At 47.7% G+C, this 23322-nt stretch overlaps 2 protein-coding genes and 1 non-coding gene across 11 annotated transcripts in view; 2 read left to right on the forward strand and 1 right to left on the reverse strand.

The window, feature by feature from the left end:
• The window catches only part of SNF8 (SNF8 subunit of ESCRT-II), a 576904-nt gene that overhangs the window by 310090 nt on the left and 243492 nt on the right, over positions 1–23322 (forward strand). The gene's annotated exons all lie outside the window — the stretch shown is intronic.
• GNGT2 (G protein subunit gamma transducin 2) lies at positions 151–4403 on the forward strand. 3 transcript variants are annotated; one of them, XM_050765720.1, is made up of 4 exons: positions 151–268; positions 1709–1818; positions 3205–3310; positions 3767–4403. In XM_050765720.1, exons 3-4 carry the CDS (start codon positions 3227–3229, stop codon positions 3890–3892), a joined length of 210 nt encoding a protein of 69 aa, XP_050621677.1. In that variant the 5' UTR covers positions 151–268; positions 1709–1818; positions 3205–3226; the 3' UTR covers positions 3893–4403. The 3 variants fall into 3 exon arrangements, with proteins under 3 accessions (XP_050621677.1, XP_050621679.1, XP_050621678.1); XM_050765722.1 differs by lacking the exon at positions 151–268 and adding an exon at positions 1276–1425; XM_050765721.1 differs by lacking the exon at positions 151–268 and adding an exon at positions 1293–1461.
• Positions 17189–17260, reverse strand: TRNAQ-UUG (transfer RNA glutamine (anticodon UUG)). The gene has a single exon. It is a non-coding gene; the product is annotated as a tRNA-Gln (tRNA).

Genomic DNA, 23322 nt, shown 5'->3' on the forward strand with positions numbered 1-23322 from the left:
CCCTTGATTGGTTGCTCTGCCTTCCCTCCCTCTTACTGCTTTTGGTTTCCTCTGCGTGAGACCCAAACCTGCTTGCAAAGGGCAGGCATGCTCATTCCGGGACAAGAGGAAGTCAGTCCTGCTCCCCGAGCCTGTGCCTCTCTGTCCCCTGCCCAGAGGAAGGGGGAAGCCAGGGGCCCATTTGGGGGCCCAGCCCCCAATCCCACCCAGCAGAGGAAGCCAAGGTCGGGGCAGCTGTGATTGCTCCCTGGTCCTGGAGAGGAAACTGGTCGGTGGGGGGATGGGGTGGGAGACTGGGGAGGAAGGGGGCTGGCCTGCTATAGGGGGTGGAGGTGGATTTTCCACTCATGGAAGGCGGGAGGAAAGGGCAGAGGGTGGGGGCTTCCTTGGGAAGCTCGGGGATGAGTCACCAAGGGACAGGGGAGTGGAGGGTGGATAGGATATGGAGACTGGTCATACCAGAGAGGACTGTGGGACGGCAGCACAGCAAAAATAGAAAACAGCCGATGTGGCAGCAAGAGGGGTCAGGGTTGGACACCGGGAAGACATGACCAGAGAGGTCCCAGAGGGGTGTTAGTAAGCCTGCGAAGGGTAGTGTGCGATGAAGATCTGCCCTACATGCTCTGTGCTCATGAAGGCAGGACGAGATGAAATTGACCAAGTGTAATGTGAGGAACTCAGATTAGACAACAGGAAGGACTTGGATTTGAGAAGCACCAGGTTCAAATTCCAGATCAATTTGTTGGTTTTAGGAAGCAGCGGTGGACAGAGCACTGAGCCTGCCTAGGAGGTATGGGCTGTAGTTCATGCATTAACAGGACAGTTGGACCAGACGACCTCCAGGATCCTGTCCTGGTTTCAAACTCTTAGAGCTCCCAGCTGAGAGTTGGACTGGGTCCTGGAGCAGGGAAGTTAGGATGGACCGCGGGCCTCCTCTCTGCCCCTCCTACCACCAAGCCTGTCATCCTAGAGACAGGAGAGTAAGAGGACCTCCCACCGACCATATTGGTCCCTTAACTTTTGCTCCTTCAGCAGATCCCTTGTCATTGGATGGGTGTCAGCCAGAGCAGGAGCTCAATGTCTGTTAAATGGCATAGCCCTTGGGTGGTCCTTGGGGGAGAGCAAGAAAAAAACAGAATGTGGGTCCTGTGCTCAGGAACCCACATTCAGGACTCAGAGGGAGGTGTGGCAGCAAAGAAGCTTGAACAGAGGCATTAGAGGTGGCCATGCCCCAAGTACTAAGTGGCACAGCATGGTGAGCAAGTACATATTTATTGAATGAGTGGATGAAGAGTGAGCTAGCAGAACTTCGTAAGGTGAAACAGTGGGGATCCAATGGGCGCACAAGGCACCTTGGTTAGGGAGGTTAGGGGCCGGTCTAGGACTTGCCGCAGGAGGAAGGACAGCCTCAGAGCATGCTCAGAGGTGGGAAGGGAAGGAGGAGAAAGCAAGCAAAAGGGGGCAGGCGGGGCTGTGAGGTGGAGGTGGGGAAATAGAAGCGCTGCAGGCTCTAAGCTAGTGAGGTCACCAAAAGAGTGAGGCTAACACAGGGCAAGGTGGTGAAAAGGTGGCTTCTGTTTTCAAGTTTGTTTTTGTGGGGAGAATGTCTGTCTCTCTGCGGCAGTGAGGGCTTGAAGGCTCAGGCGGGTGATGGGCTTAGAACTTTGAGCCTATGATCAGCTTAGGCATTAGAGATTTTGGTTTCCAGGCCATCTGCTTTATCTGAAGATTTTCAGCTGATGAAGAACTAGGAGGCTCAAACACTATCTTACCTGAGTCCAGGACAAGTGACTTGGAAAGTGTGTTCTTCTGTGGCAGGTGAGAGGTGCTGAGGTTGCACTGGGCTGGGATCTACCCTTAGTATCACTGGGGCTAGGCACCAGGCAGGCCTTCCTGATAACGCTGCAGTGATAATAATAACAATAGCATTATTAGTGATAATAAGTGTATTAAGTGTTCATTATGTGCCAGGTAGTATATTATAATATTTTATAGACATTATTTTCTTAGTACCCACAATAATTGCATGTGGTAGGTTTTTTTAATACCCATCTGCAGCTGGGGAAATACTCAAAGAAGTTGAGTGACTTCCCTAAGGCCACACTAAGGAAGCAGTAAGGAAGCAGCAGAGCTGGGATCAGAGTTGGAGTCTGGCAAGCTCCAGACCCCCTTGTCTCTCTTTTTTTTTTTTGAGATGGAGTCTCACTCTTGTTGCCTAAGCTGGAGTGCAGTGGTGTGATCTCGGCTCACTGCAACCTCCGTCTTCTGGGTTCAAGCAATTCTCCTGCCTCAGCCTCCTGAGTAGCTGGGATTACAGGTGCCCGCCACCACGCTTGCCTATTTGTTGTGTTTTTAGTAGAGATGGGGTTTCACCATGTTGGCGAGGCTGGTCTCAAACCTTCGACCTCAGGTGATCTGCCTGTCCTCCCAAAGTGCTGGGATTACAGGCACGAGACACTGCACCCGGGATCTTTTTTTATTTTTTGAGACAGTTGCACTCTGTCACCCAGGCTGGAGTGCAGTGGCATGATCTCAGCTCACTGCAACCTTCGCCTCCCGGGTTCAAGCGATTCTCGTACCTCAGACTTCTGAGTAGCTGCGATTACAGGCACTCACCACCAACCCTGGCTAATTTTTCTATCTTTTGTAGAGACGAGGTTTCGCCATGTTGGCCAGGCTGATCTTGAACTCCTGGGCTCAAGCGATCCTCCCACCTCGGCCTCCCAAAGTGCTGGAATTATAGGGGTGAGCCACCATGCCTGGCCAAGACCCCCTTCTCTTGAACATTATTGTATACTCTCCCGTGATGGACTTGTAGAGAAAGAGGAAAACTCTGAGTCACTATATGAAACAATAATATTGCTTCCCAGATCTTCCTCTCCGAAAGAAACTCCTTCTTCTTTCTTCTCTGTTTCCTCTGTAGACAGACAGACAGATGGCTCTGTAGACAGATAATCCAGATTTCCTCCATAGACAGTCAATCCAAAGGCAAAAATTGTCCCTTTCCCATCAGACTGGGAGTTTCCTCCCCTCCTGAGCCCAGGCTCTCGAAGAGGCAGGGCGTGCAAGGATGGAGTGAATATCTGTTGAATGATGAGGGGCCTGAACTGAGGGATATGGCAGGGGAGATGCTAGAAGTTGAGGTGTGGAGAGAGCTGGGAGAGCTGATAAGATTTATGATCCTGGCTGCTGAATCCTTTCCAGGATCAGGTCTGTCTAGGGCAGGATGGCCCAGGATCTCAGCGAGAAGGATCTGTTGAAGATGGAGGTGGAGCAGCTAAAGAAGGAAGTGAAAAACACAAGAATTCCGGTGAGCCTCCTCGCCCCATCCCTGCTCTTCCCTTCCTGTTCCTGATGAGCCCCAGGAAGGAGGAAGTGACCAGAAAGGGTGGTGGGACTGTTCCAGGGCCGCAGAAGCAGCAGGAGGTACCTCTGGGATGGGATAGGATGCAGAGAAAGGCTGGGGTTGACTCTGTGAAGGTGCCAGCCTCCCTCAGCACAAGAGAGAGCCTCAGGGCCTTGGAGAGCTCAGTGTGTCCAGCCCTGCATCTGGGCTGGCTCTGGCCAAGCAGTCCATGAAGGTCAGGGTCAGTGTTATGGGTCAGATCGAGGAACTCACACCCCCGAACATCTGTCTGTCCCCTGTGTCTTTCTCCTCTTTGGCCTCTGTCTCTGCCCTGCCCAGAAGCCTGTTTTTCCAGCACTGACCAAATCATGGATCCAGAGAAAGTAGCAAGGACCTAAAACATTTTTTGTATTCTTACAGATTTCCAAAGCGGGAAAGGAAATCAAGGAGTATGTGGAGGCCCAAGCAGGAAACGACCCTTTTCTCAAAGGGATCCCTGAGGACAAGAATCCCTTCAAAGAGAAAGGCGGCTGTCTGATAAGCTGATGGCACGGAGCCCCGCCCTGAGTGTCTGTCCCTCTTCAGCCAAGCCCAAGTCTCCTAGACCCCCAGTGAGCCAATGAAGTGTCACCTTCTCTTCATCACAGAATGAGTAAAGATCCCTGAACAAATGCATTGTGAACCCATTCCCCACTCCCACTTTCCACTCTTTTCTCCCATTATTTCCTCCATCTGCTGGGTCTCTGCTGACTTTGCTGGAACACTCTGAGGACAGTGTGGCTGGCCAAGCAGTTGGCCCCAGGGGTGGTGGGGTGTGAGGAGCCTGCGATACCATGAGACCCCAGAGGGCAGTCCTTAGGAAGCATTTACACCACCTTAGAACCCCTCCGTCTTTTCCCTCCACTCTCTTCCTAGGAAAAAAGCATTTCCACGCCAGATTAGTTTGGGTTGGGGGCGGTCCTGTCCCCCCATATCATGTCCTACCCTGTGATCCTGTTCCTAGTCATTTAGATCACCCCAGATGGCCTGATGACAACAGGAGTTTGTGAAGTTATGATTTCATGACTTATTTAATATTGTCGAGTAGTCTGTTAGTGCTGGGCACTATGGATGGAAGAGTGAGCAAGACGAACATGGCTCCTATTTTCATGGAATTTGGTGGAGAAGACATGAAACAATTTACAATTAAGTCCATAAATGCTACAATGGGGAGAGTCAAGGGCCGTGTAGGAACACACAGCAGAAAGACATTCAGGGCAATGAGCAATGTCAATGTAAATGCTGTTGAGGGGCGCAGAATGGGGGCTGGAAAAGCATGAGGCTAGAGAAGGAGATTGGGGTCAAGTCTTGAAGGACCTTTTGGTGAACTCAGTTAGGAACTTTGTTCTTCATCCTAAGGGCAATAGGAAGCCTAGGAAGGTGTTTAAGCAGATTCTGGTTAGCAGAAGGGAGGCTGGATCCTGCTAAGGACTGGGAATGTAGTGATGGATGAGACCAATTCCTGGGCCTTGCCGGCATGGAAAGGACTGAAGGAGCTGCAGACAAACCAGCACTCATGATACAATGAGCTCAGTGCAACATCAGAGAGGTCTGCGAGGGATATGATGGAATCCCATAGGAGGGCTACCTAATCTTGCTGAAGAGGTGCGTTGAGTCCTTGGAAGAAAGACAGGAAAGGCCTTTAGAAGGAGGTGATATCTCGAGCTGAGTTCTAAAGGGTTAAATTGTCAATGGGTGGATGGATGGCACTTCTGGTGGGCCAGTATAAACAGAGGCATGATATGAGAAAGGACCATGGTTTGAATGGGAGCACCAATCAGGTTGGAGTGGGGATGTCAAGAGGTCTAGATCCTTAGGATCTGTGCTAGAGAGGGCTTGGAGGTGACTAGTGGGGTCTGGCTTGCTGAACTAAACAAACTTATTTGCTGGGAGTGACTTGGTAATGTTAGAAGGAAATTTGCTTTTCTGGTGGGGAGGGTGACAAAGTCTTTCTCTGTCGCCCAGGTTGGAGTGCAGGGGCACAATCATGGCTCACTGCAGCCTCTGCCTCCTGGGCTCAAGCAATCCTCCCACCCCAGCCTCCCACGTAGCTGGGACTACAGGTGTGTGCCACCACGCTTGGCTAATTTTTAAATTTTTTTGTAGCGACAGGGTCTCACTATATTGCACAGGCTGATCTTGAACTCCTGGCCTCAAGCAATCCTCCTGCCTTGGTCTCCCAAAGTGCTGAGATTATAGGCGTGAGCTACCAAGCCTGGCTGGAAATTTGCTCTTGACAAGATTGAACAGGGAAAGAGTGAAGGCAGAGAGGCAATTAAGGAGGTGATTGTTCCATCAGGGGTAAAGTGAGGAAGACCTGAATTAGGGCAGTGGCTGTAAGTCTTGGGGGCAGTAGGTAAGTTGATGAGTTCTTTGGGAAATAAAGTTTTCAGATCTTGACATTTCTTTGAGTTATGAGTGAAGGAGAATGAGTTGTCAAGGATAGCATCCAAGTTTCTGGCTTGTAGGGTTTACTAGATAGAAATGAAAGCAAGTCTCTGAAAATAAACCTAATCTAATAGTCATCCTACATACTACAGCCACAGCCTCCCTTCCCCAGCTGGTCACAGCCTCAAGGGTGAGGTCACGGGGCCTCTGTGGTCAAAATCCAGGATCTCCAATTCCCAATTCCATCCTGACTCCATCTCACCATTCTGCAAGCTGGTGTCAATTCAACCACTCTTCATATAGTCTGCTCAAGAGAAGGAAAAGATGAGGAATGAGAAAGAGAAAACATTAAAGACAGTAATTCTTCCTTCAAAAAAACAGGGAAAGGTAAATATTCCATAGGGCTCCAACAGTAAGGAAGGAAAAAAAGATGGGAGCGCCAGTCATGCGGCCATTGGCCATGTGGCTACAGCTTCCTTCTTCCACCTGCCCAGTCCTTATTCTCCTGTCTTCAGGCAGGCTCTCACTGGTTGGGGTTCTGGATCCAGAGTGGCAACTCTAATCTCTGTTCCTGAGGCTCTTGAACCCTTGGTGGGACTCTGATTAGAGTAGCAGTTTCTTCAGCCCACCGTTCCACAGGGTACAATGTGCCCCAGATGTTCTCTGGTTCCTCCTGTACCTTTCCTGGCCACCACAGGGTGTGGTAACAATCACAGGACTCCCTGAGTCTCAGGGTCAGTCATCAGCCTGACACTCTGACCCCCTTTTCTGTCTCTTCCTAATGCCATAGGGAGCCTGAAATGGCAGGGTAGAAATCTCAGCTTATAAAGGGATTATGACATTGTGCCCTGTGGCTTCCTTCCTTCCCTCCCTCCCTCCTTCTCTTTCTCTTTCTTTCATTCTCTTTCTTTCTCTTTCTTTTCTTTTTTTTCTTTCTTTCTTTCTTTCTTTCTTTCTTTTCTTTCTTTCTTTCTCTTTCTTTCTTTTTCTTTCCTTCCTTCCTTGCTTCCTTCCTTCCTTCTTTCCTTCTTTCTTTTTCTTTTTTTCTTCTTTTTTTCTGAGACAGAATTTTGCTCTTGTTGCCCAGGCTGGTGTGAAATGGCCTGATCTTGGCTCACTGCAACCTCCACCTCCCAGGTTCAAGTGATTCTCCTGCCTCAGTCTTCCCAAGTAGCTGGGATAACAGGCATGCACCACCATGCCCGGCTAATTTTGTATTTTTAGTAGAGATGGGGTTTCTCCATGTTGGTCAGGCTGGTCTCGAACTCCCGACTTCAGGTGATCTGACTGCCTTGGCCTTCCAAAGTGCGGGATTACAGGTGTGCGCCACTGCGCCCAGCGGGTAGCATTCCTTTGTTGCATGCCCAGACCTTCACACTGTTGATTAGGAGGACAAGAATGATCATTCTGAGAGTGGGTCATTGATGCCATCTGAGCCATCCTTTCCCTCCTCTAGCCTAGAGATCCTCGAGTTTTTTAGCCATGAAGGGAAAACACTGTAAGTTGTTTCTGGTTCCATTCACAGCACAGCCAGCAACCTTTCTGACATCACTTAGTCTTTGCAAAGTGGTGTCCACCTACCTGGCACCACCCTGGGTCTTTACTAGAACAGCCTATCACTCTGTAAAGCCACTTGCTTCTAGATAACAGACACATGGTGAGATCAGCAAATCCTGTTGACATTAGCCCCAACCTTATTTCTTTTTGTTTCTTTGGTAGTTTTATTTTGAAGAATTTTAGATTTACAGAGGAGTTGCAAAGTTAGTACTGAGAGTTCCCTTAACCCAGGTTCCCCTAATGTTAACATCTTCATAACCCTGGTACTTTTAAAATTAAAAATTAGCATTTGTGTAACACTGTTAACTGAACTCCAGACTTTATTTGGATTTTCCTAGCTTTTTCACTAATGCCATTTTTCTGTTACAGGACCCACATTGCATTTAATGCCTTACTTCTTTTGCTGGGAAGAGCTTCTTGGTTGGAGCTAGCCTGGTCTAGGACACCACAGTTGCCTAGAAGACATCCCACGAGTCCATAGATGGTGGTGTTGGCAGGGAATGCAAACTCAATTCCTGAAAAAGTGCCTATTCCAGGGAGGACAATTCTGTGTCCCTTCCATTGACCTGCCACCAGAGAACTGGATGGTTGCCTTGAGGTCTGGTACTGTATGAGGGGCTCACCATTGCCAGCTCACTGGGCAGTAGCGGAGCTACATTGGCCTTGATGAAGAGAAGTCCATGCTATTCTACCCAGGCATAGCCTCTATTCCTGCTTCTCTGTCTGCTTTGTTTCATGAGCTCTAGACAGCCCCTTGGTCCCTGTCTATGGCTTGTGAAAAGTCTCTTTTGCAGGGAGCCTTCTGGTAAACCTGTTTGTGATGTGGATTTTCAGTTTCCAGGTTCACCCAAAGAGGTCCAGCCACAAAGCTCTCCCCAGATCTCCTTGTCTTCAATTCACTTATACTCCAAGATCTTGATCATCTGAATCAAACCTTAATTGCGTCCCAAGAATCAGAGAGGAAGAAATTCCATTCTCTGCTGACTTTCAGGGCCACCCTCAGAACGTCAGTTTCTAGAGAAAGGAGAATCACTATGATCCAGCCACCCGAAGTGATTAGGAACTGAATTGGGAAGGAAGGGTAAGAACGGAGAGGAGATGAACTGGAGAGGTAGTGAAGAAGTAGAATTTTCAGGACCTAGAGATTGACTGAATGTTGGAAGGATGGAGAAGAAATTATCAAGGATGACTTCTGGTTTCCTCTGTGGATGACTAGGTGAATGGTAGTGTCACCAGTTGGAAAGCCCTCCCCACTAGGTGATCCCACGTGACTCCATAGGCTTCTCCTCCTCCCTTTGCACACCTGTTGAGGATCACTGAGAGGTAGCAGCTGATACAACAAAAGTGGGCGAGATTGACCAAGAGGACTGTGTGGATTGAGAGAAGGAGGGTCAAGAATAGAGTTTGGAGGAACTCCAGAAACTCAGGCTGGGGTGGGTAAAGAGGAGTGTGAAGAAGACCAAGCATAGAGGGTCAGACGTGTGAGGCTGTTGGCAGAAACCACATAATTGAGATTCCAATGGTCCTGAGCAGTAAAAGGATGCCAAGCCAGGAAAAGGGAGTAAGCGAAAGGGAATGCTCTTGAACGCCTTGATTTCCATGTCAAGTAACATGGAACGGAATCATTCTCAAGTTTTCAATTCTGTATCACCCTCCTTCCACACTGCACCAGAGACTCCCAGGATGGGATTCCTCGGCCTTACAAGGCGGGGAGGGGGAACAGCGAACTGGCTAATGTGGTCTCAGCTCCTGGAGCTGGCAGCAGCTAGAAATCCTTCCTAGCAGGTTAGACAGCCCCGCCCCACCCACCCTTGGGCCTTCCGGATCTTACCCATGAAGCCAGCAAGGAGTGAGGTGGGGACAGGGATTACCCCACCATGACCTTAGTACCTCTGGAAAAGTAAGTCACAGCCTCTTGCCTCCCAACACCACCGCCCCCACCCCCCGCCCACACACAATTCCCTACTTGACCTTGAGGCCTGGGGACAGAACCAGCTTTATAGGCGTTCGACCTCTACTGTCACACAGGGTCTCCTGCTTAGAAGGGCGCATGCTAGATTTAACACTCTGCTGTCCTCATCTAGAAATTCTTAATAATTTTTTAACAAGACCTACACATTTTCATTTTACACTGGGCTCCACACATTCTGTGGCTGGTCGTGTGTAGGGAGACAGAGGCCCTGGTCTGATGGAAGAGGTAGGATATTCATGCAGGGGCAGAGCTGCAGGCAGGGTTTGAATTAAGCACCAAAAATATCTGGCTCCCTGCCCTCCTCTCCCTCCTCCTTCATTTCTGACAGAAGCTGGGGTAGGAGAGGGGCAGGGAGGTGACTTTGGAGTAGTTACTCATCGTCCCCTTGGCCCCTCTGATTTTCTTATTCTCTACCAGACCACGGAAATGGGAGAGGTAGGGGACTCATCGCCTGCAGCATCAGAACTGAGGAAGCAGGGACCAGGGAAGCCGGGAGAGGAGAGAGAAGGAAGAAGAACCACGTACGCACGGCCTTGCCGCTCCCCTGCTCCCCCCCACCGGCAGCCCATCTAATCACACTAATTCCTAAGCAAGCTAATTCCTGATGGAGCCACCCTCTAAAGCTCTCACATGTTCATCTGTTTATCGCTTTACTGCCTCTGCCTGGTCCTCAGTTAAAGCTTGGTCACCTTTCACCCTGATGATTCCACAGTCTCCTGCGAAACTCCCCACCTTCCTAGCCCGGCTGCAGCCCACTCTGCCCTCGGCTGCTGGTAGGTTCTCTGCAGCTCCCTTGCTTAAGGCCCTTCTTCACTCTCCACCTCCTGTGAGACCAAATCTAGACTCCTGGGCACCAAAGCCACCAAGGCCCTTCCACATGAGGGGCCCTTATACCTCTGGGGCCTCAGCTCTGCCTCCTACTCACCCCCAACCCCTACCCTGGCCCCCTAGGCTCCACGCATTGAATATGGAGCTTCTTTTATTCCTTGACCAGTTTATGCAGGGCTTGAAACACCCCCCCAGCCTGCTGCCGCTTCTTCATCTAGCTAATCCGGATAGTAAGTCACAACTAGGTTGAAACATCACTTTAAGCTTTCTCTGGCTTCTTGAGTCCCTAGAGACTTTGTGACTGAATGAAGAAGTAATGAAAAATTAGGGAGTTCAAAATTCAAGAGGTGTAAAAGGGTACAGTGAACAGTCTCTCCCTCCTTTTCTCTCTCTGGTTTCATTCCTGGAGAAATCAATGTTCCAGTTTCTCATGCAGCCTTGCAGAGATATTTTATGCACACACAAGCCATATAAATGTTCTCCCCTTTTTACAGAAATGGTAGCACTCCCATGCTATTCCGAGCTTTCGTCTGGATTTCTTTTTATACCTTACCTACACCTGTATTTCACTTACATTTCATCCACATATACTCCTGAGCCTTGCTTTTCATTTTACACTGTACTTTAGTCTTTGATTTATCGGTCAAGATTTCAAACTCCTTGAGGGCATGGAGCAAGTCTTATTTGTTTGTTTGTTTGTTTTTGAGATAGTCTCACTCTGTCGCCCACGATCTCAGCTCACTGCAACCTCCGCCTCCCAGGTTCAAGCAATTCTCCTGCCTCAGCCTCCCGATTAGCTGGGATTATAGGCATGCACTACCACACCCAGCTAATTTTTGTATTTTTAATAGTGATGGGGTTTCACCATGTTGGCCAGGCTGTTCTCAAACTCCTGACCTCAAGTGATCCATCAACCTTGGCCTCCCAAAGAGCTGGGATAACAGGCGTGAGCCACTGCACCCAGCTAAGTCTTTTTTAAATTTTGTATTTCTAGCACCAAGAGCATGGTAGGTGTTAAAAGACTATGTGTGGGCCAGGCGCATTGGCGCATGCCTGTAATCCCAGCACTTTCGGAGGCCAGGGCTGGCAGATCGCTTAAGCCCAGGAGCTCAAGACCAGCCTGGGCAACATGGCAAAATCCCATCTCTACAAAAAATACAAAAATTAGCCGGATGTGGTGGCACATGCCTGTGGTCCCAGCTACTTGGGAGGCTGAGGTGGGAGGGTTGCTTGAACCCAGGTGGTCAAGGCTGCAGTGAGCCATGATCACATCACTACACTCCAGCCTGGGCATTGGAGTGAGATCCCGTCTCAAAAAAAAAAAAGACTGTATGTATTTTATAACTTATAGGCTTACACAGGACACAGTGGTCTGCACCTGTAGTCCTAGCTGCTCAGGAGGCTGAGGCAGGAGGATCACCTAAACCCAGAAATTTGGGGCTACAGCGTGCTATGCCCTGGGCCCCTTCACCAGAATAAAACCATTAGAAGAGGCTTTCAGACTGCTGTGAGGAGAAAGAGAGGTTCTTCCTATGCTACTGGGCATAGAAAGAGATGGAAATGTAAAGGAGGTCTCAGAGAAGCTGGAGCTAGGAGAAGAAGGCCAGCTGGGATGGTAGTGAGTGTCTAAGTGTTTTACCAACTATGGGTTCTAGAATCAAGTTAGTAGATTGTGACCGGTTTAAAAAATATAAACTACATAGAAAATATCAGAGGCTGGGTGTGGTGGCTCATGCCTGTAATCCCAGCACTTTGGGAGACTGAGACAGACGGATCACCTGAGGTCAGGAGTTCGAGACCAGCCTGACCAACACGGTGAAACCCTGTCTCTACTAAAAATACAAAAATTAGCCAGGTGTGGTGACTCGCACCTGTAGCCCCAGCTCCTGGAGAGGCTGAGGTGGGAGGATCATTTGATCACAACACTGAACTCCAGCCTGGGCAACAGAGTGAGACCTTGTCTCAAAAAAAAAAAAAAAAAAAAAAGGAAAGAAAAGAAAAGAAAAGAAAAAATAGAGGGTACTTTTACATGTGTAAGGGTAAATATTATTTCTTTTTATTTATTTGAGACAGGGTCTTGCTGTGTCACTCGGGTTGGAGTGCAGTGGCCTGATCACAGCTTACTGCAGCTTCAACCTATGGGGCTCAAGTGATCCTCTTCCTTCAGCCTCCTCAGTCACCGTGACTAGAGGAGCACATGCCACCAAGCTCGGCTAATTTTTTAATTTTTTGTAAAGAGGAGGTCTCACTACATTGCCCAGGCTGGTCTCAAATTCCTGGGCTCAAGTGATCCTCCCACCTCAGCTCCCACAAAGTGTTGGGATTATAGGTGTGAGCCATCACGCCAAGTCAAATATTATTTTTGTTTAATTTACTATTTTTTGTTTGTTTGTTTTTACAAGGTTAGTCAAGTGAAGCAGTGGGAGTGGAATACATATTGTTTCTTAAACCTTTATTTCAGTTTTGTGCATGTGTGTATGTGTATACTGGTTTCTGATGAAAAACAGGTATCTTACTGAGAGTCTTAGTACAAACGAACAAAAAATGGTGAAAGTCACGGAGAAATAATGAAAAAGCTCATGGTGAGTAAAGTCCTAAACTGGGAATGAGGATTCACAGACGAACCAAGCCTCAGAGAGGAAGGCAGGGTACCTTTTGTGGAGCTCAATCTCCATCTGAGTGCAGAAATCTTCCTACACTCACAACTGACAAACAGCTTTGAGCCTCTCTGGAAGACTTCAGGGACCAGCAGCTCAGTATTTCTCAAGCATGTTGAAACCACCTTTGCAAAGATTCTGACAGTAAAAGAAATCTGACATGGCCAACTCCATCTTGCTTCTAGCCTCACAGATGGGCTGTCTTTGGCTCATTCCTGCACAAAGGCCAAACTAAACATGAGAGGAATTTGGTTTATAGTTTAACTTGAAAGCAAGGATGATAATGGTCCCTCCCTAAAACTAACCTCCTCCTTGCTCAGGGACCAAAAATGTAGGCATAGTTCCTATAATCCTTTATTGCTCAGAGGTCATGTGGCCAGAGGTCACAAGATTTGTGATTTGCCCGCCCTGTAGATAACATCACTACTGTAAAACCTAGGCTTGGTCTTTTGAGATGCATTCTGGCAACTGACAGATCCCACCTAGATCAGTGATTCATGACTTAACTGGGCCTGTGGCCCCACCAAGAGGCAGATGCAGCACAGAAGGACCATTTTCCACACCCCTGTGATTTAATCCCTAACCAGTCAGCAGTGCCCATTCCTAGCCCCCTGCTCATCAAATTGTTCGTAAAAACCCCAATTTATGAGCCTTCAGGGAGATTGATTTGAGTAATAACTCCATCTCCGGGCTGGGCACAGTGGCTCACGCCTGTAATCCCAGCACTTTGAGAGGTCGAGGCGGACGGATCACCTGAGGTCAGGAGTTCAAGACCAGCCTAGCCAACATGGCAAAACCCCATCTCTACTAAAAATACAAAAATTAGCCGGGTGTGGTGGTGCATGCCTGTAGTCCCAGCTACTTGGGAGGCTGAGGCAGGAGAATCGCTTGAACCCAGGAGGCAGATTGCAGTGAGCCAAGATCACACCACTGCACTCCAGCCTGGATGACAGAATGAGACTCTGTCTAAAAAAATAAAATAAAATAACTCCATCTCCCATGTGGCAGACCTCGTGTCAATTGAACTCTTTCTTTAATGCAATGCTAAGGTCTTGGAGAATTGATTTGGTCTGTGCAGTGGGCAGGAAGAACCCCCTGGGTAATTACAGTGTTCTGCCAATGGACAGCTCAAGTTGTTAGAACGTTCATCCTCTTTGCCCCTCTAACTTCCACCCATGAGTTCTAATTCTCCACCTCTGTTGTAATCCAGACTAGGAACAAATAGGCAAATAAACTAAGAAAGCTATCTTGTGACCTCTAAGTTTCGTTTTCCTCCTGGTATAAGTATTTGTGTTTCTCAAGTATCTGAGCTTCCACAGACTTCACTATTCTAGTTGTTTCTCTAGCAGTTACCATTCTTGACTATATTATGGATCAGATATAGATATAAGCACTTTTCATTTCTATTTTGCTAATTCTCACCACACTGCTATGCAAAAGGTACTGTTATTATCCTTTTGCATATAAGGCTCAGAACACTTAAATTGCTTACCCAAATTACACAGCCAGTTAGTGGCAGGATGAAATTTACCAATGTCTTTGTGTGATACCTAGAATTGATCTCAATCCTCCAGATGTGGTTTGACTGGCCCAAAGCAGAGAATCTTTATCCTGACTTCCCCTTGGTGGGCAAACTTTTCTTTTATTTAAAATAGAGATGGGGTCTCACTATGTTGCCCAAGCTGGTCTCAAACTCCTGGTCTCAAGTGATCCTCCTGCCTCGGCCTCCCACAGTGCTAGAATTGCAGGCATGTGCCACCTTGCCCAGCCTAACATTCTTATGTATGTCTCTAGGTGCACATATGCACACATTTCTGTGAATATATGGGCAAGAGTGAAATTGCTAAATCACAGGGTCTAGCATTTCCAAGTTTAGTAACATCAAACTGTCTTCCACCAATTTACACTCCTACGAAGGTTCATATTATTCCATATTCTTAACATACAGCATTGGCATTCTGGTGAGTGTGTAGTGGTATCTGATTGAGTTTTTAATTTGCATTTGCATGATGACTAATGATCTCTTGCATCTTTTCATATGTATATCAGTTATTTTCAGTTTCCTTTCTCAGTGAAGTGCCTGTTCAAGCCTTTTGTTATTTTTCTATTAGATTGTCTTTTCTTATTGATTTTTAGGATTTTTCTTCTTCTTCTTTTTTCTTTTTTAAACCCAAAATGACCATGTATTTTCCCTACTTTATTTTATTTTTGACACAGGATCTCGCTCTGTCACCAAGGTTGGAGTGCAGTGGTGCAATCATGGCTCACTGAAGCTTTGACCCCAAGGGCTCAAGCCATCCTCCTGCCTCAGCCTCCTGAGTAGCTGGGACCACAGGTGTGCACCACCACACTCAGCCAATTTGTGTATTTTTAGTAGAGATGGGTTTTTGTCATATTGCTCAGGCTGGTCTCCAACTCCTGGGCTCAAGTAATGCCTGCCTCAGCCTCCCAAAGTGTTGGGATTACAGGTGTGAGCCACCACTCCTGGCTGGATTTTTCTATTGTAATCTATATTTATTTGTCAGTTATGCATTAAAAATGTCTTTTCCTGGCTGGGCGAGGTGGCTCACGCCTGTAATCCCAGCACTTTGGGAGGCCAAGGTGGGCAGATCGCTTGAGCTCAGGAGTTCGAGACCAGTCTGGGCAACATGGTGTAACCCTGTCTCTACTAAAGATACAAAAATTAGGCTGGGTGCAGTGGCTCACACCTGTAATCCCAACACTTTGGGAGGCCGAGGCGGGTGGATCACCTGAGGTCAGGAGTTCGAGACCAGCCTGGCACCAGTACCGAACTACCGCAATTTCTATAGCTTGCAGTTGATAATAAGCTTTACGGTCTGGTGGAGCAAATCCTTTCATCTCTCATGGCTAGGCATTTTTGAGGCTGGGATTGCTCATACACACAGATCCATTCAACCGTTTAGGGAGTGTGTGGGGTGGGGTAGGGTGGGCAGGACGGGTGCTCAGGGGAGAGGTGGGAGAGCAGCGCAAGGATCCCCTCTGTTTCTGTGGCATCCTCCCAAGGGGCGGGAACGTATAACCAGTGCCAATCACCATGTAGGGAGATCATAAATGCGTCAGCGGGCTCCCTTGTCACTTATCCTAGAGGGACAGGCACCTCACAAAACCCAGATGCTGATCCAAAGTAGCTGCTTCACACACGTCTCTCTTATACAATCCTAAAGGTATGCCCTTCCTCGCAAAGCACGTGTGCCTGCTCAGCACCCTAAACACGGATCCTGGACCAGAGCGGGTGAGGACTCCCTTAAGACACCCTGGCGAGCTGAAGAACCGGTACCTTAGTCAAGGAACTGTTTTTCTTTTCTTTTCTTTTTTCTTTTCTTTCTCTCTCTCTCTTTCTTTCTCCTGTTCCCCCCCTCCGCCCCTCTCTCTCTCTCTCTCTCTCTCTCTCTCTCTCTCTCTCTCTCTCTCTCTCTCTCTCTCTCTCCTCTTTCACCAGCTGCAGCATCTAAGGGACTGTCCTCCCCTCCCCTCCCCTTTTCTTTTCTTTTTCCTTTCCTTTCCCTTTCCTTTCCCTTCCCTTTCCCCTCCCTTTCCCTTTCCTTTCAAGTCTCGCTCTGTCTCCCAGGCTGGAATTCACTGGCGCGATCTCGGCTCACTGCAACCTCCACTTCCCGGGTTCAAGCCATTCTCCTGCCTCAACCTCCCTAGTAGCTGAGATTACAGGCGCGCGTCACCACGCCCGGCTAATTTTTGTATTTTTAGTTGAGACGACAGCTCACCATCTTGGCCAGGCTGGTCTCGAACTCCGGCCTCCCAAAGTGCTGTGATTACAGGCGTGAGCCACCGCATACAGCCTAAGGGACTGTTTTCTGACTGACAGACACAGACGACCTCACTCAGCACCCGACAACCAACACAAACACACTAGGGTGCGTGCCGGACCCCAAGAAAATAACCCCTCTGGGGACTGCAGCCTCGTTATTGTTCGTGACCAATCGGAGTCCCGCAGGCGCCATTTCCCCGCCCCTTGGTTCGGTCGAGCCACTTCGTTGGCGGCTCAGGCAGCAGTAACGTATCGCGCTTGCTCAGTAGCCAATAAGAAACATGCCGGCCCCCTCGGCCCCCGGGGACCTCCTAGACCGGCCGACCTATCTATGCCCAGCCCGAAGCAGCATCCTCCGGATCCTTCGGGTTCTTTCGGAAGTTTCCCTCCAGGGTAAAGTCGCGTTCGCTCTCCCAGCAACACATTTTTCTGCCCGACTCTCGCGCGTGCGCACTGACACGCTTAGGACGGCCCTGAAATGAAAACATCTTGAGAGAGGAGGAGGGACCCTAAGCCGCTGCCTGACCGGTCACTGGGGATACCTACACAACCCGAGGTGGCCGCTGCCGGAAGCGGTCCCCAAAACAGGAATTGCAGGACCAAAAGATACGGCGAGGTCCCACCGAGATTTGAACTCGGATCGCTGGATTCAAAGTCCAGAGTGCTAACCATTACACCATGGGACCTGCTGGCTGCTTTAGACGGCAACGAGTCTCCTCAAGCCAGGAGAGCTCTGGGCGGTCTTTCCACAGAGGCGGCCGTGTCCGCGTTTGCCAGACTGGGCCCTGGGCCGGGGACCCACGGGCTGCGCGGCGAGGGCTTCTGCGTCCTTCCCTTTCCAGGCGTTTCTGGTCCTGGGGTTATCCTGTCTTCCTGCGCTCCTCCAGGGGCTGGGAGGTCGGAAAGGCAGCAGGCTGGCAGGGTTGGCTATGTGGGGCCGGAATGGGTCCGGGGAAAGCCTGCTCCAACCTCAGTTCCAGCGCAGGAGGCGCGGCGCACGGAGCCTGGGTTGTTTGTTTATTTACGTTAGGGGGTACCTTAGAAGAGGTGTTTTGGCCAAGCGGGAAGGGAAGCGGACTGGCAAGTGGGGGACTAACGGTTCAAACCCCAGGCGCCCCAGGGACGCGGGAACGGAGACTTTGAAATTTGCGCCGGCAGCCTGACCGCGTCGGTGCGAGTCCTACTGTTTCACGTGGCTAGAGCTCTCAAGGGGAAACCGTTCCAAAGTTTCGCCTCCACTTGCTTGTGTGCCTAATTAAAAACCACCAGGTGGGACTGCTGAGATAACACCCAGATACCCTTCCTTGCTGGGCGATTATCCTTAACTTTAGGATTAAATCAGATCGGTGAAAAAGACATTCCCCTCTGGGCTCTCTCCCACATTTTAGTGAATGTCTATGTAAACGGATGTTTCTGCAGGTCAATCTGGCTACATCTAATTTTTACACGCCGTATGACTCAGCAGTTTCACCTTTGAGACTAACCTACGGAAACACCAAGGCAAGTGCCAAGACACATGTACCAGGATGTTCTCAGCTGTGTTATTTATAATAGTAAAAAACAAAATAAATGTCCAAGTGAAAATTGGTTAATAACAATATCTACACAATATTGTGCAAGAATTTAGGGAATAACTTATTGTAATGATATAAAAAGATATACAGGCCCAAACAAAACTACTTGCCAATTATGCATAAAAATAATAAAATCAACTTACCAGTTAGTATGTATACATACCAATTTGTATAACAATATAATAACAGGTAAAATCTACTTATCAATTTGTATGTATAATAGTGTTGTACCAATTAGTGTGTATAATAATATAGTATATATTAATTATATAACAATTATATAAAAATAAAATACATCATTAATAATATATACTAATGTCTAATTCATATACTAACAAAATATAGTAATATGTATAATATCCCATGACTTATAAACAAAGTTATACATGTGTGTAATGAACATTTACCATTTATTTGACTTGTGACATCTGACTTCCTTTCTTGAGGGCACCAACACTGTGTAGATCTGGGTGACAGCCGCTGTGCCCCGAGGTAGATTAACTCACTCTCCAGCAGTCAGAATGAGACGTAACTTGACCAATTAGACTTAAAATCCAGAGACTGATGCCCACAAGCAAGGGCATTTTAGAACTCGTTCTGCTGCTAGTGTTGGCTGTGACACCCAGTGTCCCAGGGGCAGTGGGGGCAGCCAGGCCATGCCCATTGGCAGCAGAACTGGCATCCTAACCACACGGCCTAGGATCCTTACCTTGCCTGAGGTCCTGGCTGCCCAGTTCCCCTTGGGCTTTGTCCATCTTCCTGAGTTTGCTTTTCTAGCCTCTCTCTGGGGCTCTGAGCTATCTCACATCCCTCCAATAAATCTCTTTTCTTGCTTAATGTACCCAGTCATTTTCTGTTGCATGCAGTCAAGACCATGGTAGCCTAAATCTGAAATGCTCTGTTGATGATTTATCTCTGGGGAGTAAATTTATAAGGACTTTTCTGTTTTTCCATATTGCTTGAAGAAAAATAACTCTTGTATATGGTCAGAAGAAACAGTAAAGATTTTCCATTTTGAGAAACAAACTAATCTCCCCTTAAGCTCCTATGGCTTAAGGGTGAGTTATTAAGGCTGAAGTTGAATGACTTCAGTCAGCATCTTTGGACTCAGCTTTCCTGTTTATTTCTTCCTTACGAGGGTTCTGTGAGCACCAGTGAGAGTGCATTGAAATTAAAATCTCAAAAGCTACTGTAGAAACCCTAAAGGGTCATGATGATATTCTTTGACAATGCATAGGAGATAATTCCTTCTGTCCAATGTGAGGGTGAAGGTGACTCCACCCTCCTACTTCCACTTCTCCCTACTCCCATTCCCTAGCTCTGTCTCTTTTCTATTTTCTTTTCTTCCCCTTCTCCTTCCCCTTCCCTTTCCCCTTCCCTTCCTTTCTTTCTTTATGTTTTTTTTGAGACGGAGTCTGGCTCTGTTGCCCAGGCTGGAGTGTAGTGGCATGATCTCGGCTCACTACAACCTCTGCCTCCTAGGTTCAAGCGATTCTCCTGCCTCAGCCTCCCGAGTAGCTGGAACTACAGATGTGCATCACCACCTTGCCCAGCTAATTTTTGTGTTTTTAGTAGAGATGGAGTTTTGCCATGTTGGCCAGGTTGGTCTCCTCAAACTCCTGGCCTCAAGTAATCCACCCGCCTCTGCCTCCCAAAGTGCTGAGATTACAGGCCTGAGCCACTGCGCCCGGCCACATTTACTAATTTTTTAATGATAAGAGAGAAAAGGGAGACAGGATGTAATCTTCCTTCCCCAGAATAACTAGTTTCTATTAACATAAAGCCACAGTTCATGACATTGTAAAGATGGCAACCCATGGCATCTTTGAGAACAGACCCAGCCTCCCCAAGTGGCTCCTGAAGCATGGGAGAGTCCTAGGTTCTGCTAGAGGTGGAGTCAGTGTGGCTTCAGCCCTGGCACTGAGACTGAGGGCTGAATCAGGCAGAGGGGGAGAACAGTGAGGCCACAGGTTAGGAAGGACCTGAAGAAAGGCTGGGCGCGGTGGCTCATGCCTGTAATCCCAGCACTTTGGGAGGCCAAGGTGGGTGGATCACCTGAGTTCTGGAGTTCCAGACCAGCCTGACCAACATGGAGAAACCCCGTCCCTAGTAAAAATACAAAATTAACCAGGTGTATTGGCGCGTGCCTGTAATACCAGCTACTCGGGAGGCTGAGGCAGGAGAATCGCTTGAACCTGGGAGGCGGAGGTTGCCGTGAGCCAAGATTGCGCCATTGCACTCCAGCCTGGGCAAAAAGAGCAGAACTCTGTCTAAAAAGAAAGAAAAGAAAAGAAAAGAAAAAACCAACAAATATACATGTATATGAATATGAATATTCCTTTTCTTTTTTCTTTTTTTTTTTTTTTTTTTTTTTTTGAGACAGAGTCTCGCTTAGTCGCCCAGGCTGGAGTGCAATGGCGCGATCTCGGCTCACTGCAAGCTCCGCCTCCTGGGTTCACGCCATTCTCCTGCCTCAGCCTCCCGAGTAGCTGGGACTACAGGCGCCCACCGCCTCGCCCGGCTAATTTTTTGCATTTTTAGTAGAGACGGGGTTTCTCCGTGTTAGCCAGGATGGTCTCGATCTCCTGACCTCGTGATCCGCCCGCCTCAGCCTCCCAAAGTGCTGCGATTACAGGCGTGAGCCACCGCACCCGGCTTCTTTTTTCTTGTGTAGAGATAGAGTCTTGCTATGTTGCCCAGGCTAGTCTCCAACTCCTGGGCTCAAGTGATCCTCCTGCCTTGGCCTTCCAAAGTGACAAGATTATAGATGTGAGCAACTGAGCCCAGCACATATTCTTTTTCTTAAAAAAGAAAAAATCAAAACACTGTTCTGCACCTTGTTTTATTAGCACCATATGTTGCATATGTTGAAGATTGTTCAATAACAGAATATATAAAATCTATCTTTTTTTTTTTTTGAGACGGAGTCTCGCTCTGTCGCCCAGGCTGGAGTGCAGTGGCCGGATCTCAGCTCACTGCAAGCTCCGCCTCCCGGGTTCACGCCATTCTCCTGCCTCAGCCTCCCGAGTAGCTGGGACTACAGGCGCCCGCCACCTCGCCCGGCTAGTTTTTTTGTATTTTGTAGTAGAGACGGGGTTTCACCGTGTTAGCCAGGATGGTCTCGATCTCCTGACCTCGTGATCCGCCCGTCTCGGCCTCCCAAAGTGCTGGGATTACAGGCTTGAGCCACCGCGCCCGGCCGTCTATCTCATTTTTTTAAATAGAGACAGGAATCTTGCTATGTTGCCCAAGCTGGTCTTGCACCCCTGGCCTTAAGTGATCCTCCTGCCTTGGCTTCCCAGAGTGCTGGATTACAGGAATGAGCCACTGCCCCCCGCTTTATCCCTTTAAATGATATGTAAATGAATTATTATTTATATAATGGAAAATGCACAAATTTTAACTGGAGAAACCAATACTTTTTTTTTTTTTAACAAATGTATACACCTGTTTGATCATCACCTAGATCAAGATATAAAGCATTTCCATCACCCCAGAAAGTTCTCTGGTACTCTTTTCAAGCCATTACCGCCTACCTCCCTGGAATCACTATACTGGTTTCTATCACCATAAATTACTTTTGCCTGCTCTTAAATTTTACATATATGAAATTCACTTATCTGTAATGTATTTTGTGTCTGGTTTATTTTGCCAGACACAAAATCAATCAACAAAATTAAATCAATACTTTTGAAGGCTGGGTGCGGTGGCTCACGCCTGTAATCCCAGCACTTTGGGAGGCTGAGGTGGGTGGATCACAAGGTCAGGAGTTTGAGACCAGCCTGGCCAATATGGTGAAACCCAGTCTCTACTAAAAATACAAAAAAATTAGCCAGGCGTGGTGGGGCATGCCTGTAATCCCAGCTACTTGGGAGGCTGAGGCGGGAGAATTGCTTGAACCCGGGAGGCAGAGGTTGCAGTGAGCCAAGATCACGCCACTGCACTCCAGCCTGGGAGACAGAGTGAGACTCCATCTCAGATAAATAAATAAATAAATAAATAAATAAATAAATAAATAAATAACAATTTTGAGACTCATCCCTGTCATTTTATGTATCGGTAGTACATTCTTTCATTGCTGAGTAGTATTGCATTGTATGACTATACCACAATTCGTTGGTCCATTCTCCAGTTGATGGACATTTGGGTTGTTTACAGTTTGGGGCTAGTATAAATAAATCTGCTATGACCACTCTTGTACAACCCTTTTTTAGTCTTGGGTATAAACCTAAGAATAGAATTGCTGGGCTATAGGCTATGTGTGTACTTAAGTTTATTAGGAACTACCAAACAGTTTTCCAAGATGCTTTGTACTATTTTATACTCCCACCAGCAGTGTATGGGAGAGTTCCAGTTCTACATCTTTGTTGGTAGGTGGTATTGTTAGTCTCTTAAATTTCAGCCATTCTGGTGGTTGTATAGTGATCTCTTTTTATGGTTTTAATTTGTATTTCCCTGATGGTTATGATGTTGAACATCTGTTTTACATGCTTACTAACTGTATAGATATGTTCTTTTCTAAATGCTGTTTAAAGTATTGTTCATTAAGAAACTGTTTTTCCCAGTCTGGGTGACTTGGCAAGACCCTGTCTCACAAAAAAAGTTTTTCTTATTAATTTACAGGAATTCCTTATGTATCCTGATATTAATCCTTTATCAAATATATGTATGTTGAACATTTTCTCCCAGTCTGTGGCTTGCCTTTTCACTTTTTTTTTTTTTTTTTTTTTTTTTTAAGACAGAGTCTCACTCTGTCACCCAGGCTGGAGTGCAGTGGCGTGATCTCTGCAACCTCTGCCTCCTGGGTTCAAGTAAGTCTCATGCCTCAGCCTCCTGAGTAGGTGGGATTACAGGTGCTTACCAGCATGCCTGGCCAATGTTTGTATTTTTAGGAGAGATGGGGTTTCACCATATTGGCCAGGCTGGTCTCGAACTCCTAACCTCAAGTGATCCGCCCACTTCAGCCTCCCAAAGTGCTGGGATTACAGGCATGAACCACTGCGGCCAGCTGCCTTTTCACTTTCTTAATAGTGTCTGTATTAGTCTGTTTGCACACTGCTGATAAAGACATACCTGAGACTGGGAAGAAAAATAGGTTTAATGGACTCATAGTTCATGTGGCTGTGGAGGTCTCACAATCATGACGGAAGGTGAAAGGCATGTATTCTCATGGT

The sequence above is a fragment of the Macaca thibetana genome, chromosome 16, assembly GCF_024542745.1.
Source record: "Macaca thibetana thibetana isolate TM-01 chromosome 16, ASM2454274v1, whole genome shotgun sequence".
Taxonomy (NCBI): Eukaryota; Metazoa; Chordata; class Mammalia; order Primates; family Cercopithecidae; genus Macaca; species Macaca thibetana.